The sequence below is a fragment of the Mytilus edulis genome, chromosome 8 (assembly GCF_963676685.1).
Source record: "Mytilus edulis chromosome 8, xbMytEdul2.2, whole genome shotgun sequence".
In the NCBI taxonomy this organism is placed as follows: Eukaryota; Metazoa; Mollusca; class Bivalvia; order Mytilida; family Mytilidae; genus Mytilus; species Mytilus edulis.
In genome coordinates this window covers 37,154,117-37,170,475 of record NC_092351.1, presented here as the reverse complement: position 1 = coordinate 37,170,475, position 16,359 = coordinate 37,154,117, and the positions used below count along the sequence as shown (strand labels likewise).

The window sequence follows — 16,359 nt, the reverse complement described above, 5'->3', positions numbered from 1 at the left end:
TCTATAAAAAAGAATAAAATCATCTAAAGAGTTTAGAACATTTTATAGGGGGGGGGGCTCCAGTCATGCTTCAGTGATTCCCTATATAATCAACCAAATTTTTCCCACAAAAGGGGGGCCCCCTGGACCCACCTATGATACATGAACTGTTTGATTGCTGTTGAATAAACAAGAATCAAAAGAGTGATCATATTTATTCTTACTATAAATTTAAGGGTAGAATTTATAAGAAATTACCACATATTCTGTTACTTTACAGGTATTTAAGGAAGAAGAAGAAGCCATTAAAGTTGACCTCCATGAAGGATGTGGTCGGACTAAGTTATTCTGGTTGATGGCTTTAGCTGATTCCAGGACACTCAAAGCTATGGTGGAATTCAGAGAGGGTAAGTTTTAAGGAGCTTTATGCAGTTTAAGTTGTCACAGCATTTTTACATGCATTTTGTATTAACTGTTTTTATAGTTTTGTTGTATTTACTGTTTATTAATTTTTCAAGGTAAGTTGTGTTGTGTTGGGTTGAAAGTTTTATAGTTACCTGTACCATGAAGTCAATTACAATAATAAGTTTATAATACTGCGGATCCATTTTAATTAGTGGAATATCAATTTTCGTGGACTTCGTTGGTCAAGGATAACCACAGATTTAAGTTTGCAACAAAGTACAAATTTTCCTTAGCTTTGTATGGAGACTTTGCCAAAACCATGAAATCAAATATCCATGAAATTATATTTTTTTCCTCAATCCACCAAAATTTGGTACCCCCCCCCCCCAAAAAAAATTAAAATTAAAAATGAATCCACAGTCCATTTTGATTTTTTTTAAATGGGAGAGATGTGTTCTGATACAAAAAGAAAACTAGTGTACTCTTTAAGTCTTATTTAAATCCATTTCGTTCAAAATAATAATGCTGGTTATAAGTAAGAAATATGTTTCTATATAGATTTTTTTAGAACCATCTAAATAAAGTAATGAGTTGTAAACTCTCTGACAGGTAAACAGTCAACAGCAAAATCAGGTCTTGGTGTGTGTAGATTCTGCGGCACTACCAGTAATACAGGTTTACTAGCTATAGGAAATGTCTGTGTAGATCCAGAGTGTCAGGTATAATATGATTTAAAAATTATTAAAATTTTGTAATAAGTTCAAAAAATTGAACAAAATTAACTTCCGTTTTCTGAGGAACATGCAAATTTTACTCTATATATGTGATCAAGAACCGCAAATAGGAATGCAGCTAAACTTCATATATATGAGATTTTGGGACTTACGTTTTAAAAAATTTGCACTCCATATTGAATACAAACAGTTTATGGGTTTTCTGTGAGTAATTATTTTCTCTAACAGTATTGTTAGATTTATATCTTATAATGATTCCAATGTATACCAAATAATTGAGGTTTATACATAACACTTTTAATGCCCCACCTACGATACAATAGTAGAGGGGCATTATGTTTTCTGGTCTGTGTGTCCATTTGTCCATCCGTCTGTCTGTCCATTCATTCGTTCGTTCATTCGTCCATGCGTCTGTTCGTCCTGCTTCAGGTTAAAGTTTTTGGTCAAGGTAGTTTTTGATGAAGTTGAAGTCCAATCAACTTGAAACTTAGTACACATGTTCCCCATGATATGACCTTTCTAATTTAAATGCCAAATTAAAGTTTTGACCCCAATTTCATGGTTTATTGATCATGGAAAATGATAGTGTGAGTGGGGCATCCATGTACTTTGAAGACATTCTTGTTATGCCTAATTAATGGGCATTATGTTGTTTTTTCGGTCTGTTCATCCATTGTCCCGCGTCAGGTTAAAGTTTTTGGTCAAGGTATTTTTTGATGAAGTTGAAGTCCAATCAACTTGAAATTTAGTACACATGTTCTCTAAAATATGATCTTTTTAATTTTAATGTCATATTAAAGTTTTGAGCCCTATTTCACAGTCCACTAAACATAGAAAATGAAAGTGCAAGTGTGGCATCTGTGTACTATGGACACATTCTTGTTAAATTACTGTAATTTTATTCTATTGGTTATAGGAATATGCTAAGACAGCATGCATAAAAACATTGAAATGTGGTCATCCATGTCGAGGTATAAAAGATGAAGATCCATGCCTGCCATGTTTACATAGGTGTGGTAAACAGGACTCTCTCAAACAGGATGCAGACGACATGTGCATGATCTGCTTCACTGAAGCTCTTGAAGCTGCTCCAGCTATACAGGTATTGATATTGATATCCAAAACATTTTTGAAACAAGAATTTTTGTTGATCATTTTCTTTCAATATTGAAAATCTTTGCACAAATTTGTTATGAAGTTTGCATTCATGACATTACTGTATTAAATCTATTTAGAAGTAGAGCCTAAGAGGAGCTGATATATATATATATATATATATATATATGTGAGTCAAAGAAGACTTGATTTAAATATTATCAAACAAATTACTTTCAGTAACTGTGATATGGCTTTAGTATGATAAACCCCCTGCTTTCTAAAGTGGGCAGAATATAGTAATCTTGGAAGTCTGTCCAATGATCTATTAGATAATTCTTCAATCATTGATTCAAGTAAAAGTAGATTGCATAGAATAAAAAATTGGAAATCATCAAATCCTGTGACTGTCATTTGAAATTTTATAGCAATAATAGAATTATTGTCATTTTAAGTAAAAATACATTTATTCTCAGTATTTTATCAGACAGATAATATATTTACTTTTTCAGTTGAAATGTCACCATGTCTTCCACTCGCACTGTGTGAGAAATGTGTTAAGTAAGAGATGGGTTGGACCAAGGATAACATTTGGTTTCTCACTTTGTCCAATTTGTAAGGTATGTATTCCAATTTAAGTAGTGTATAAATTTGAAAGTAAGAGTAGCTTATATATTTTAGTCCCTTGTGAATGCATTGCAAGGACATAGAAATACCGGGCAATCAACTTTTTAAAAAGAGTTATGCCCCTTGGAAATTTAAATTAATGGAAAATGGCCTCATTGGCTCTCTCATGGGTACAACTCTTGCCAGATTTTTATCGAACTTATAGTATACTTTAAGTAATGCCCTTTGAATGTCTGTTTGAAATGTAATTTATTTTCTTTATCAAGATAATTAATTATTTATAAATTGTTTTAAAGAACAAAAATAGAGTACTTTTTTTAGTTGTAGCCTGTGTACATATAAAAGATGTGCAATGGGACATTGGAACTATTTTTGAAGCGGCTTAGTCTGACTTAATAAATTTTTTGCAATATTTCAATTGAATGGAATGTGTAAATCAGTATTTGTAACTTTAAATTAGATTTGTGGTAGCTCTGCCTTAGTTTTTTTTTCTCTTTCAAAATATGTTCTTGACAGTTTTAACTTACTGTGGATTCCTTATCATTTGGAAGAAACCAATTTTGTTGTTTTTGTTTGAATAAGGAAACCACAAAGTTACATGTTGAATGAAGAATGAATTGTCTATAGGCTTGTTTACAAACATTTGGCAAACCATGATATCAAGAATGTAACAATTTTTACAACTCATGAAATATGGTACCCGTGAAATTAAATGAATTTACAGTAAATGGTTTTAAACTTAAGTATACAAGGATTAAATGTCAAGTTTTGATTTTTAAGGACGGATGCATTGAAAGAATTATTTTCAATTTGTTAAATTCTCACAAGTTGGATTTTTATGGCTGGATATTGATTGTTTTATGTGTAAATATTAAAATCTTTGTAGATGTGCGCTATGGCAATCAATATGAATTTATAATTGAAAAAGCTAAACAAAAAATACAAATTTCAAAAAGAATATATCTGGTCAATACATGCAAAATATATGATGTATAGAAAGGCACCATGCATGTACTAGTACACGTATATCTTGAAGGCTTAATTTTCTTTAAAAATGTTTATTTTACCTACTGAAATAGTTTCTTTTATTTAAAAGTTTCAAATTAAAAATCTAACGTAGGCATATAATAATTTTAATTGGATGGATACTGATGCAATATAATAATAAACAAAGTATCGGTTCTTTAAATGAAAAATGTCTATCACACATTTTAGGCAACAATTGACCATCCTGTGTTAAGAGATTTACTAAAGCCAATCCAGGAATTATTTGAGGATGTCAGAAGGAAGGCCATGATGAGGCTGGAATATGAAGGTCTACACAAGGCAGAGGCTATTACCACACTAGGGGCAAGATTCTATCAAGATCCTGCAGGATTTGCTATGGATAGATATGCATACTATGTCTGTTATAAGTGTAACAAAGTAAGTATTAGATCCTTATAACTCATACATTCTTCATTGTACAGAAGTAACTTTTACTGTAGTATCTGGATTAAGGCTTTATAGTTGCTTACCTGAATACTTCAGTGGGTCATAATGACAGAAAATTTAATAAAACAGCCATTACACAAAACCAACTTCTTCTGTCTCTATAAAGCATTTTTTCCTGATTGTCATTTTGTTTTTTCCATTTTGTTTTGGTTTTTTTTTGCAATATATCTATATTGCCACAAAAGCAAAAATCAAAATGAAAACAAGAAAAAGCAAATGACTATCAGAGAAAATATACTGTATAGAGACAGAAGAAGTTGATATGTTATTACATCTGATTCTTAGTAGAATTAGTATTGAATTGGTTGCCAGTTTTCTATATACTATCAATCCTTCTAGGTTTTATACCTCTGTCACTAAGTGGTCAGATCATATAATTTGATTTTTGACAGGTTCTGTCCCTCTGTAATTTTATAATGTAAAGTTTTCAAGACATTTTTATATTACATGCTGGTATTTGGCAGGAAATTTGCAATGTAATTGCATAATGAGATATTAACATATTTCAAATTTGACCCTTGAAAGAATTATGGCATTTGTAAAAAATACTTATTAGCTGTGCATGCATGTAGTTTACTCCAGTGTTTTCCTTTTTTCACTAAGGGAAGGTGGGTGTTTTAAAAAAATCACTTGCAACCGGGTGGTTTTTTTTTTTTTTAAATGTCCACCCGTTTTTTTTTAATTTACTGTGGGTGCACGTGGGGGTCACAAAAATAAAGATTAGTATAATATTCACATTTAATGGAGTTGAACAAACATAAATAGACGTAGTCATATTAATTGTCAAATATTCTTTGATTTGATTTATTCAACAATTTATCTCTTTTCTCTCTTCTTTCATTTACAATTTTATGTCCTGTTTCTTGCTTTTGTGCCGTATTTTTGGCCCATAGAACAGTAGTATCCTTCCTCTGTGACTATAAGCCATTTGAAGTCTTGCTCATATTTGTCTTCACTTGCGTGTCTTTTCCGTTGTTTGGTTGATTTTTGTTCAATTTCCACAACTTCAACATAACTATTAATTTTATTTAACTTATTTGGTCGAGTATTTTCTTTATCATCATCGTCATCTGCCTTTCTTGTACCCCGATTGATAAATGAAAACATTGAAATTTGACGATTGGACGCCATCTTTGTCAATGAAAACAAATCAGCGAGGCGCGATTAGTATTCAAATTTTAACGGTACGGAACCGAAAAAAATCCGAAATTTGAAAAAAAAACCGACCACCTCCTAAAATCGAAAGGTGGTCGGCTTTCAAAAGAAGGTGGTCGGCACACCCGGCTTAAATGCCGAATGGAAAACACTGTACTCATTTGTTAAAACTAACATGATGTTTGATAATTATAGGCATACTATGGTGGAGAGGCTAGATGTGAAGAGCAGGCAGGAGCTGTAGAGGAGTATGATCCCCAGGAGTTAGTGTGTGGGGGATGTTCTGATGTCTCTAGGGCTCAGGTTAGTTTATTTAACTTATATGTTGGCACTTTATTTATACAGCTGATTCACAAACCATGCCTCTTTTGGGAAGATAATTAATATTCTTAGATAATTTGTTTTGTTTACCTACTGGTACCCAAGTAAATTTCATCTTATAAAGTGAGGGTACCCAAATTGCACCTATTTAGCAAAAATAGCAACGGAAATCTTACAAGATTTCCTAGAGACTAAACAATTTGTTTTTGTATGAGTTAATACTATGCACGTCTTTCAACAGAGGTAAAAATATTTAGATACACACAAACGTTCACAGTATTTATCAACAGATTGGCTGTTTACTGAAAAATCAAAATGTACAGAAAAGTCACCATGCAACGTCATCAAAACATGATCTTTTTATAATTAGCAAATACAATATGTTACAAGTATCCATTTCTTAAAATATGAAGAGTAAGCATGGACTAATATCCAATTGTTCAAAATATTTGAAGAAATTAAACAAAAGCTCTGTTATTAGACTTTTGATGATGTGAATTTAAGCATGGATGCAATTTGGGTACTCCTCATTACAGAATCATTAAAGGTTTGGAGGTCAGTTCAGACCAATCTATGATTCCATATGGATTGAAAATTAAATCCATGAAACCATATAGTAAATAATGATACATCTACAAAATAAACACACAATGAAAACTTTTGTCTGAAGCATATATAAACGTAATTCTTCATGACAATTAAAAGTCAAAGGTGTATTTTTTAAAAGATGAAATGGATAAATCTGAAGTTGTAAATGAAATTCATAGTGTGTTTGCTGCTCTTGATTACATGCCTGTTCCTAAGTAGTCAAACCTGCATGGAGTTATTTCCATGTCTTGATTTGGACAACAGTTGTTTTAATTCTTTGGACACTAAAATTTATGGGTAAAGCCATCCATGAAAACCACATAAATTGGTATCCACCAATAAAAGTACTTTCACAGTATGGAAATTATGAAAGTTGCAGCAATACACGTATTAATAAATTACAATCTTTTTTTTTTCAGGTCTGTCCAAAGCATGGAACAGATTTCCTGGAATACAAATGTCGTTACTGCTGTTCCGTGGCTGTATTCTTCTGTTTTGGTACAACACATTTCTGTAATGCCTGTCATGACGACTTCCAACGTATCACAAACATACCTAAACTAGAACTTCCAAGATGCCCAGCTGGTAAGTATGCAATGAAAGCATTTATTGCTATTTCTCAATTTTTCCTTTGATCTATTATTGTGATAATTTTTATACACCCGTCAAAATTTATAGGGACGTATTATGTTATACAACTGTCCGGTGTTTGTCCGTCTGTCTGTCCGGTGTTAACATGTCGCACTGTAACTTGAGAACGACTTATCCAAATTTCATGAAACTTATTATAGTTCTTATGATGGTCAAATGATCTGTATACTTTTTGGTGAAAATAAGATTAAAACTTTTTTAGTTACGGCACTTTGTAACTAAAACAGGGGTGGTTTTTTTCACATGTTGCACCATATATCAAAAACAATTTTTGATTATTGCTTAAAACTTTACGCACTTCTTAGTTAATATATTAATCTTAAGATCTGTATACTATTTGGTGATGATTCAAAATTTTATTTGTGAGTTATTGAGTATTTTGTAAAATAGGGGGAGGGTTTTTATACATGTTGCGCCGTATCTCAAAAACAATTTATGATTATTGCTTATAACTTTACACACTTCTTTGTTATATTAATCTGAAGGTCTGTATACTTTTTGGTTTTGATTCAAAATTTTATTTTAGTGATATTTAGATTTTTTGTTAAAAAAAAAGAGGGGGGAGGGGGTGTCATATGTCTCACGTATCTCAAAAACAATATATGGTTATTGCTTAAAACTTTCTCAGAAACTATTTATGATTGTTGCATAAAACTTTCACACAAGATGACGGGCGTATCATGCACTCATGGTGCAGCTGTTTATTCATATCACGTTTTAAGATATTAGTTTTTCTCTGTAAAGCGAAAGAAATTATATGACTTCCAGACCTGCCAACTTTCCATATTTATGGGTGATATCCCCCATGAAAGGAAAGGTGTTGACCTGAAGTTTGAAATCCTTTATTTTATACATGAATCAATTACAACAAACTTTATATCATTGCTTGCATTTGTGATTGTTAGCTCTAGTTTGATTTTAAACACTTTCAAAATTGTTTTTCCAGAGTAGAGTGGGTGGTGCATACTTTCCATTGACACATTTTTTGCCATTTTGCAATTTTTTCTGTAAAATTTGTGTGCCTTTACCCAGTACTTGCCTAAATAGATGATAAAGGTTGCTTGTAATATTCCTCTTTGCCCCATTTTCTAGGTTATTGGCACATATAAAGAAATATGCAGGTGTTTTAAACAATGTTTGGCTAGTCTGCAAGATTTATATGACAATCATGTGCAGTCTCAAAGTAAATATTTGTGAGAAAAATCTCATTGGAATGATGCCTGAAGCTCATTCATGAAATTACATACATTTATTTTTATAATATACCAGGATAATGAGGATGGTCATATCATACATTGCGGTGAAAATGTGTCCCCCATGGTACACGAACAACTTATATTTCCTCCTTAGTTTGCATTCATTTTTAAAACAATTAACTAATTCCTTTATCAAACATTTTTTTCATATACTAAAATTTCTGAAACCTACATAAAAAATTTCAAATATTCGAATGTAGGTCAGATGTAAGTGGAAACGAAGAATTATGCAGCGAATATGGTCCACTCACTCTAACAGGACTTTAATGGTGAAATTCATGGCAAATTTTATGTCCAGATATGATAGAAAAACTAAAAATATGGTTTATCAATCCATGGCATGAAATCAGTACATGCACAGCAAAAATAACACAGAAGAAGCAAAGGAAGAGCACTTTTATTGCTGTTCTTCATCTCAAAGTCACAGTCAGCAAATTTATCTGAAGGGTCATTATACTATCATTTTGTTATAATGCTTTCAACTAAAATTTTAACTTTTTCAATATGCACAATACAAAACTCACTGTGCAGCTGTTTATTTGATAAATAAAAACACTTAATTTCCAAGTTTTTCATTACTCTGCATGTGACCACATTTTTAAAAACACAGATTCTTCAGATTTAAAAAAAACTCAATAGTGGAGAATTTTTGTCTACAACATGTGTTTATGTAGAACATCTGCAATCATCCTAAAATAATTGGAAATATAAAATTATTTATTTCATTTCAGGGCCTAGAGGTAAACTTATGGATGGAGAGGAGTGTCCCTTACATGTTAAACATCCCCCTACTGGAGAAGAATTTGCCCTCGGATGTGGAGTCTGTAGGAATGCACATACGTTTTAATTATTTAGCAGCTGAATCAGTATATGATGGCATATATGTGGACAATAATTATGTTTTACAAGATTTAAATGAATTTTGATATGCAAGTTGTATTGGTACTGAAAGAAATTTTAATGTTTAGACACAGTTCTTCTTTTATTATTATGTATAGAAATTTCTTGTTCATTGAAAATTATGTAAAAAAATATTTGATCACAGTATCTTGAAATTAGCATTCGTTATTGGTGAAAAGTACAAGCGATGTTTTCTCTTTTATAGGAACAATCAAGTTGTAGTTTATAAAACATTATTTTATATATTTATTGCTCTGCTTAATTAAGGCTGAAAGACATTAACTAGCATTAATCATGAATTTGAAGTAATTCAGACAGATATTTACCTGAAACTGGTATGATTAGAATATCTAGTTTAAGAAGCATTTTTAAGCATTTTGAAAAATATTGAAATACTTTCTATTCTTAATTTTGATTGATTAAGCTCCCTTATTGTGAAACAAAATCTAATGAAAGCAGAGTTAGGAGCTATGCACTTATTCAATTTATAGGAATATAAGACCTAAACAGTCTGAATCAGTATAGACAAAATACAATGTGAAACATGTTCCTAAGAACCATATTTTGTTTGTTAATGAATGTTTTAAATGTGTAATTTAGTGCTATATTAATAATTACTTTGTTTGATCTGTGATATTAAATATAATATTTTATTTGTCTGGTTTTCTTCTTGGTATTAGATGCAATTTATGTCATTTGGAATGATTATATAGTTTGAAACTCAAATGATAATTGCAGACCCTTTGCAGACATTCCCATATTTTTGATTATTTTGTAACACAAAAAGTGGCAATGATGTTCTACATTATGAAATTGGAGAGATTTTGTAGGATTGCTAATGAGACAACTCTCCACCAGAGATAAAATGTCATAGATGTAAGCAACCATTGGTCACTGTAAAACCTTCAGCAATAAGCAAAACTTGTACCATATTCTGAGCTATAAAAGATGCTGACATGACAAAATGGAAAACCAATGGCTTGATGTGTGACCAAATAATAAAATCAAATCACATGTGACAAGTTGTGACAATCTATAACTTCTCATTTATATGCTTCTTAGGGATGAGACAAGGTTTAACATAAACCCTCTACTAACTTGGAACAGTACTAATACATCCCAAAATTAGAACAATCTGTAAAAGTTATTTGGAAAGGGTTTGACTAATAAGAATTGCATGAAGTCTAAAAAAACATCATAGACATAAGGCAAAAAGTACTGTTCTAAGAATACTCATAGTTACTGATAGAAGTTAGAAAATATAGGCCTCTGTAAGGCCTTCAATAATGAGTTAAAACCTCACCACAAAGCATGCTCCCTAAAACGAAAAATGAAAAATTATTAAAAAAAGAAAACTAGCTGTCTGATTTATAAACAAAATAGTAAATGCAAATCAATAAAAATTCCAATGTCTCTGTTGCACATATTTTATCTATCCATGGCCAAAAGCTGAAAGAAAGATTTATTTTTAAAAAATTTATAAAAATAATAGAGAAATGAAGGCTTCAAAGCAAATGGAATTTGATTTCCATACCAGTAACCTCATTAAAAATATTTGATCTGCACTTAATTTTGAAAGTGTCATAAACAAATACCGATATAAACCTATGCTATAATTTTCATAAAATTCTGGCAAGAATTTTACACATGAGAGCTAATAATGTATTTTTCTATATAACCAATATTTCCAAGAGACATAAATCTATAAAAAATGTTTGATGTCGCACCCATTCCAACATTATCATTTATGACCAATTGCAGTACTCGAATTCTCTTGAATGTTGGCGTGTAAAAAAAGGTTGTATTTAATGTTTACAAATTTTGTGAAGCAGGAACTGGAAGTAACCAATAGAAATCATTACCTTGTGCCTCCAAATTCTATCTTTATGCATAGTGCTAAAAAAACTTTAGTTTAATGAACTTCATTGGAAATTTGCCAATATAAAATGTTGCATTGGAGTTATCTTTCTTTGTCCAGAATAGTAGTCAAATCAACTTAAATCATGACTATATAACATTTTATATTTTAAAATGTATATAAATGAGTTGTTATTGTTGAAAACTCCATTAGAAATTTGAATTGAGATCATTTTTGGAATAAAGGAAAGGTGGAGGTGAAAAAAAAATTGGTGGGGTTCAATTTTTCTTATTTCAGATTTCAGAAAATTTCTTCAAATTTCAAAGGATTAATATTCAACAGCATAGTGAATTGCTCAAAAGCAAAAAAAAAACCATTTCAAGTTCATTAGACCACATTCATTCTGTGTCAGAAACCTATGCTGTGTCAACTATTTAATGACAATCCAAATTCAGAGCTGTATCCAGTTTGAATGTTGTGTCCATACTAGCCCTAACCGTTCAGGGTGCGACCTCAGCGGTCGTATAGAGCTGCGCCCTGCGGAGCATCTGGTTGATTATTGCATAAAACTTTACACACTACTTAGTTATATTAATCTTAAGATCTGTACACTGTTTAGTGATGATTCAACATTTTATTTTTGAGTTATTGAGTATTTTGTAAAAAAGGGGGAGTTTTTTTTACATGTCGCACCGTATCTCAAAAACAATTTATGATTATTGCTTAACACTTTACACACTTGTTTGCTATATTAATCTAAAGATCTGTATACTTTTTGGTTTTGATTCAAAATTTTGTTTTAGTGATATTTAGATTTTTTGTAAACAAAAAGAGGGAAGGGGGGGTGGGGGTGGTGTCATATGTCCCGCCGTATCTCAAAAATAATATATGGCTATTGCTTAAAACTTTCTCAGAAACTATTTATGATTGTTGCATAAAACTTTCACACAAGACGACTGGCGTATCATGCACTCATGGCGCAGCTGTTTATTCATATCACGTTTTAAGAGATATACGAGTTTTTCTCTGTAAAGAGAAAGAAATAATATGACTTCCAGACCTGCCAACTTTCAATATGTGATATCCCCCATGAAAGGAAAGGTGTTGACCTGAAGTTTGAAATCCTTTATTTTATACATGAATCCATTTCTACAAATTTTATATCATTGCTGGCATTTGTGATTGTTAGCTCTAGTCTGATTTTAAACACTTTCAAAACTGTTTTTCCAGAGTAGAGTGGGTGGTTCATATTTGCCATTGACACATTTTTTGCCATTTTCTTGCCTAAATAGACGATAAAGGCTGCTTGTAATATTCGAACAGTTGATATTCATCTTTGCCCCATTTTCAAGGTTATTGGCACATATAAAGAAATATGCAGGTGCTTTAAACAATGTTTGGCTGTCTGCAAGATTTATATGGCAATCGTGTGCAGTCTCAAAGTAAATATTTGTGAGAAAAATCTCATGGGAATGATGCCTGAAGCTTATTCATGAAAATGCCTGAAGCTTATTCATGAAATTACATATATTTATTTTTATAATATACCAGGATAATGAGGATGGTCATATCATACATTGCGGTGAAAATGTGTCCCCCATGGTACATGAACAACTTATATTTCCTTCTTAGTTTGCTTCAATTTTTAAAACAATACTTAATTCCTTTATCAAACAATTTTTTCATATACTAAAATTTCTGAAACCTACATTAAAAATATCAAATCTTCGAATATAGGTTGGATGTAAGCGGATATGAACGAATTATGCAGCGAATATGGTCTACTCACTCTAACATATTACATTTCATAAAGATATGACCGTTTTGAAACTGAAACAGTCAAAAACAGATCCCTTCAGGAAGGGTATAGATATTCAACTTCATAAAGTACAAAATCAGAATTGTCCTTATAAAATTTTAATCAAATATTTTCGAACTCGAAAAAATCTAATTCCTAATCTCCCTTCTGATCCATTTTTTATCTCACAAAATTCTTCAGCTTAAGAAAGAAATTATTTCATTAATTGCATTAAACATGTACTTAGTTTATGTAGCTTCAATCCCGATCACTATAATGGTCATAGCCTACGCATTGGAGCTGCCACCACTGCAGATAAAGCACATATTGAAGACCATTTGGTCAAAGTACTAGGACGCTGGTCCTCTGATAGTTACTGCAGGTATATAAGAGTGTCATCTTCTTCAATTAAGTATGCACAAGATTTGTTAGGTAATTCTTAACACAAAGCATTATGATATCATTGCAAAATGTATATTTTATTATTATGATTTTATATGTCAATATGTGTATTTTATCATTATTTTATTATTATCATTCTTTTTCTCCTGACTTTATTGAAGGTGAATAAGTCCACTCTCCTAAATCCTTTGGGGCACTCAGCTGTTCCATCTGTGTTTTTAACCGGATTTTTGTGACAAAAATGTCGGTTATTGATTTGGGGATGTACGGCGGGCGGCCGTGCTGTCGGTCTGTCGGGCGGGCGGCAATCAAGTGTTGTCCGTGCATTAACTCATGAACCGTTCAACCAAAGCTTTTAAAATTTTAATATCTTGTTACTGACAACTAAATGAAGGTCAAGTTCAATAATGGCGATTTTGACTTTTACCGTTCAGGAGTTATGGTTCTTGAAAGATTGAAAAATGGAGTTTCCAGTCGTGTCCGTGCATTTACGCATGAACTTTTCTACCTAAGCTTCCCAAATTTTAATATATTGTTACTGATGACAAAATGGAGGTCAAGTTCAATAATGACGATTTTGACTTTTACCGTTCAGGAGTTATGGTTCTTGAAAGATTGAAAAAATGGTGTTTCCAGTCGTGTCCGTGCATTTTCTCATAAACCATTCGACCAAAGCTTTTGAAATTTTTATATGTTGTTACTGATGACAAAATAGAGGTCAAGTTCAATAATGACGATTTTGACTCTTACCGTTCAGGAGTTATGGTTCTTGAAAGATCGTAAAATGGTGTTTCCATTCACGTTGTTGCATTTACTAATGAACCATTCAATCTAAGCTTTTCAAATTTTAATATGTTGATACTGACTACAAAATGGAGGTCAAATTTGATATTGACGATTTTCACTTTCAGCATTCATCAGTTATGGTTCTTGTGATATTGCCAGGACACAAATAAATGTTAATAAATCCGGTTTGCTGTCGTTGTGACAGCCTCTTGTTGGACCTTGATGGAATTTTATCACTGGTCATTTCTAAAATTTCATTCATCCCCAAGCATTTCGGGGACTAATTTGATCAAAATTATTCCAGCGCCAGTTTGATAGACCATGCTACTTACTAATTGTAATAGCACCACATGGGCTATCCCCTGATGCAGACCTTGCAAAACCCGGCTGCAGATGAGATGTCTATTCTCATCCTCTCTGTGGAGACACTCCACTTCCTGGCTGGCGCATTGTCGGGCAGGCGGGTTCTTCCTTTCAATGAAGGTTGCAAGCTGACCTACTCAGGCAGGAACTCAAAATTTTATTTTGTATGCTGAGTGTTTCTCAAGGGCCAATACTGATTTGATTATTTTATAATAAAATTATTATTTTAACATATCTCCCTGCTTTATCCAGTGTGATTTGCAAGTATTATGTTTTGGATTTGGTCATTGATTACAATGCTAAAATATGTGGGTTGCTGTCTTGACTTTAATTGAGATTTGCTCAACCAGGAGAGTTACTTGTACTAAATATTGGACATATAGGACTAATCATCAATACACACAGGAAATAATCAGGACTTCTTATCGATACACACAGAAAATAATTTACCTAAATTACAGCTGTAAAAAACAGGTTGATGTGATCATTAAACTTTTCATTTCATCAATGGAAGGCTTACATTATGAAACCTTTGCTCTTTGGGATAGGAAAATATAAATAACTCAAATATTTAGTAAGCCTGCCATTAGTGACCTACAATGTTTTGTTCACTGACACTATACATTTACAAAAGTCTTTGCATACCACTCAGACACGAATAACAAACAACCACCTCATTAAACTACAGGGAATATTTAGAGAATATGAGATTTTAGAAAGATAACGAGACTACAGAAAATTACAATATAAGACTATAATACAGACTGATTATACATACAACAGGTTTAAATAAACAGGACTTTAACGGTGAAATTCATGGCAAATTTTATGTCCATTTGGGATATGATAGAAAAACCAAAAATATGGTTTATCAATCCATGGCATGAAATCAGTACATGCACAGTAAAAATAACACAGAAGAAGCAAAGGAAGAGCACTTTTATTGCTGTTCTTCATCTCAAAGTCACAGTCAGCAAATTTATCTGCAGGGACATTATACTATCATTTTGTTATAATGCTTTCTACCAAATTTAGTTTTATTCTTCCAACTTTTTCAATATGCACAATACAACACTCACTGTGCAGCAGTTTAATTGATAAATAAAAACACTTAATATCCAAGTTTTTCATTACTGCATATGACCACATTTTGCAAAGCACAGATTCTGCAAATTAGAAAAACTTTACAGTAGAGAATTTTTGTCTGAAACATGTGTTATTTGTAGAACATCTGCAAACATTCTAAAATGTTGATGGAAATAAAGAATTTTTTATTTCATTTCAGGGCCTAGAGGTAAACTTATGGATGGAGATGAGTGTCCCTTACATGTTAACACCCCCCTCCTGGAGAAGAATTTGCCCTCGGGTGTGGAGTCTGTAGGAATGCACATACATTTTAGTTGTGCAGTAACTAAATCAGTATATGATGGCATATATGTGGACAATAATTATGTTTTACAAGATTTAAATGAATTTTGATATGCAAGTTGTATTGGTACTGAAAGAAATTTTAATGTTTAGACACAGTTCGTCTATAATTACGATGTAGAGAAATTTCTTGTTTATTGAAAATTATGTAACAAAAATATTTGATCACAGTATCTTGAAATTAGCATTCGTTATTGGTGAAAAGTACAAGCGATGTTTTCTCTTTTATAGGAACAATCAAGTTGTAGTTTATAAAATGTTATTTTATATATTTATTGTTCTGCTTACAGTGAGTTGACTGTTAGTGTTGTTCTCCACCAATTGCAACTCATTCAAAATTTTGACCAAATTGCAATTTGTTTTTTAAAATCAAATTGTTCAACTGGTCAGAAATTTGAACCAACTGCTGTAGAAAACCACAGTCAAGTCGTGAAAGTGCAAGGTGATAAAATAAAACATACTTACAATCCTATAAGACTTTAACTCCACTTCAATGATGTTGTGACAAAATTAGTTTAT

The 16,359-nt window shown here is 31.8% G+C and overlaps 1 protein-coding gene across 8 annotated transcripts in view; it reads left to right on the top strand.

Annotated features, from left to right (window-relative positions):
* Positions 1-15,963, top strand: part of LOC139486791 (E3 ubiquitin-protein ligase MYCBP2-like) — a 109,096-nt gene extending 93,133 nt beyond the window's left edge. For 3 of the 8 annotated variants that reach the window (XM_071271755.1, XM_071271759.1, XM_071271756.1), the window contains exons 79-86: positions 260-386; positions 994-1,103; positions 2,035-2,220; positions 2,726-2,833; positions 4,056-4,265; positions 5,685-5,792; positions 6,818-6,983; positions 15,698-15,963. In XM_071271755.1, the coding sequence (XP_071127856.1) occupies positions 260-386; positions 994-1,103; positions 2,035-2,220; positions 2,726-2,833; positions 4,056-4,265; positions 5,685-5,792; positions 6,818-6,983; positions 15,698-15,891 (1,209 nt within the window). In that variant the 3' untranslated portion in view covers positions 15,892-15,963. Of the gene's footprint in view, positions 1-259; positions 387-993; positions 1,104-2,034; positions 2,221-2,725; positions 2,834-4,055; positions 4,266-5,684; positions 5,793-6,817; positions 6,984-9,036; positions 9,859-15,697 lie in introns of those variants that run through there. The other 5 variants (XM_071271758.1, XM_071271760.1, XM_071271757.1 and 2 more) reach the window with 2 other exon arrangements.
* The last annotated feature ends 396 nt before the right edge of the window (positions 15,964-16,359 follow it).